At 44.7% G+C, this 993-nt stretch overlaps 1 protein-coding gene across 1 annotated transcript; it reads right to left on the bottom strand.

Annotated features, from left to right (window-relative positions):
* Positions 1-357: 357 nt before the first annotated feature.
* Positions 358-986, bottom strand: LOC119343992 (germin-like protein 8-11). Its single transcript, XM_037614665.1, has one exon. The coding sequence runs from the start codon at positions 938-940 to the stop codon at positions 500-502; it is 441 nt and encodes a 146-aa protein (XP_037470562.1). The 5' UTR covers positions 941-986; the 3' UTR covers positions 358-499.
* Positions 987-993: the final 7 nt, after the last annotated feature.

Here is a 993-nt window from a genome sequence, read left to right as displayed (position 1 = left end):
ATTTCTTATTGCATGCGCCAAAAAGCGAGAGAGAGAGAGAGAGAGAGCAGAACAACGACTCCAGGAAGCAAATTTTGCACATACATTTTTCACATTTAAATCCTGAGCACAATCGGGCTCCAACCAACGCATACTTCGCCTGTATTGCAAGATAACCCTATGTGTTCAACCTTAGCATCAAACATATACTGGATTACCAGGTAATCGTGTATTGTTTCTTTTTAACCTAATCATCTATTATTATGGAACACGGGGAAAGAACCCAAAATATTTATGAGAAATACGACACATTAGAACCAAGAAAACATACGAGATCATATATGTGTGATAAAAAAATAATATTGTCAACTATTCAAAAGGTATAAATACATTCACTCATTACAGACACACAATGGAATGGCATATGCTCCATTTATTTTATAAAATAGGATGCATATCTAGTAACTCAAACATGTCCATATTTAGGCACTGGTCTTCCGTGTAATCAGCAACATCTAACTTAGTTGTGGTTGTTCTCCCAGAACTGAGCCTGGAGCCAGTCTATCGTATTCTTTTCCACCTGAAACGCCTTGGCGAGAACATCATCTGATATTGGTGGGTCTGACCCAAACACCGCATTGGCAATTGTGATAGCCCCTGGGTTCTGGCTGCTGAGCGCGGCAATTGCAACGGCGGGCTGGTGGGGGTTAGGGTTGAATTGGAAGTGGATGAGCCCCACGGGGAAGACAAACACATCACCTTTGTTGAGCACCTTTGAGAAGAACTTGTTTCTGGCTGGGGCGGGCAGGTTGGATGTGACAAAGCCAACGTACAATGTTCCCTCGAGCACCGTGAGGATCTCAGTGGCGCGGGGGTGCGTGTGTGGAGGGTTCTGGCCTAAGGGAGCATAGTCGATGCGTGCGATTGAGATGCCGAGGGTGTTGAGTCCAGCAATCTCCATGACATTGATCAAGGTGACGTTGGATCCAACCTTGTTGGTCACCCTAGGCTGAT

This window comes from Triticum dicoccoides, unplaced genomic scaffold (assembly GCF_002162155.2).
Source record: "Triticum dicoccoides isolate Atlit2015 ecotype Zavitan unplaced genomic scaffold, WEW_v2.0 scaffold149680, whole genome shotgun sequence".
Taxonomy (NCBI): domain Eukaryota; kingdom Viridiplantae; phylum Streptophyta; class Magnoliopsida; order Poales; family Poaceae; genus Triticum; species Triticum dicoccoides.
The sequence above is the reverse complement of the archived record's forward strand: the minus strand, read 5'-3'. Positions and strand labels throughout refer to the sequence as shown.

Coding starts and splice junctions, on each gene's coding strand:
- LOC119343992 (XM_037614665.1), bottom strand. CDS start 940: ATGGAGATTGCTGGACTCAACACCCTCGGCATCTCAATCGCACGCATC.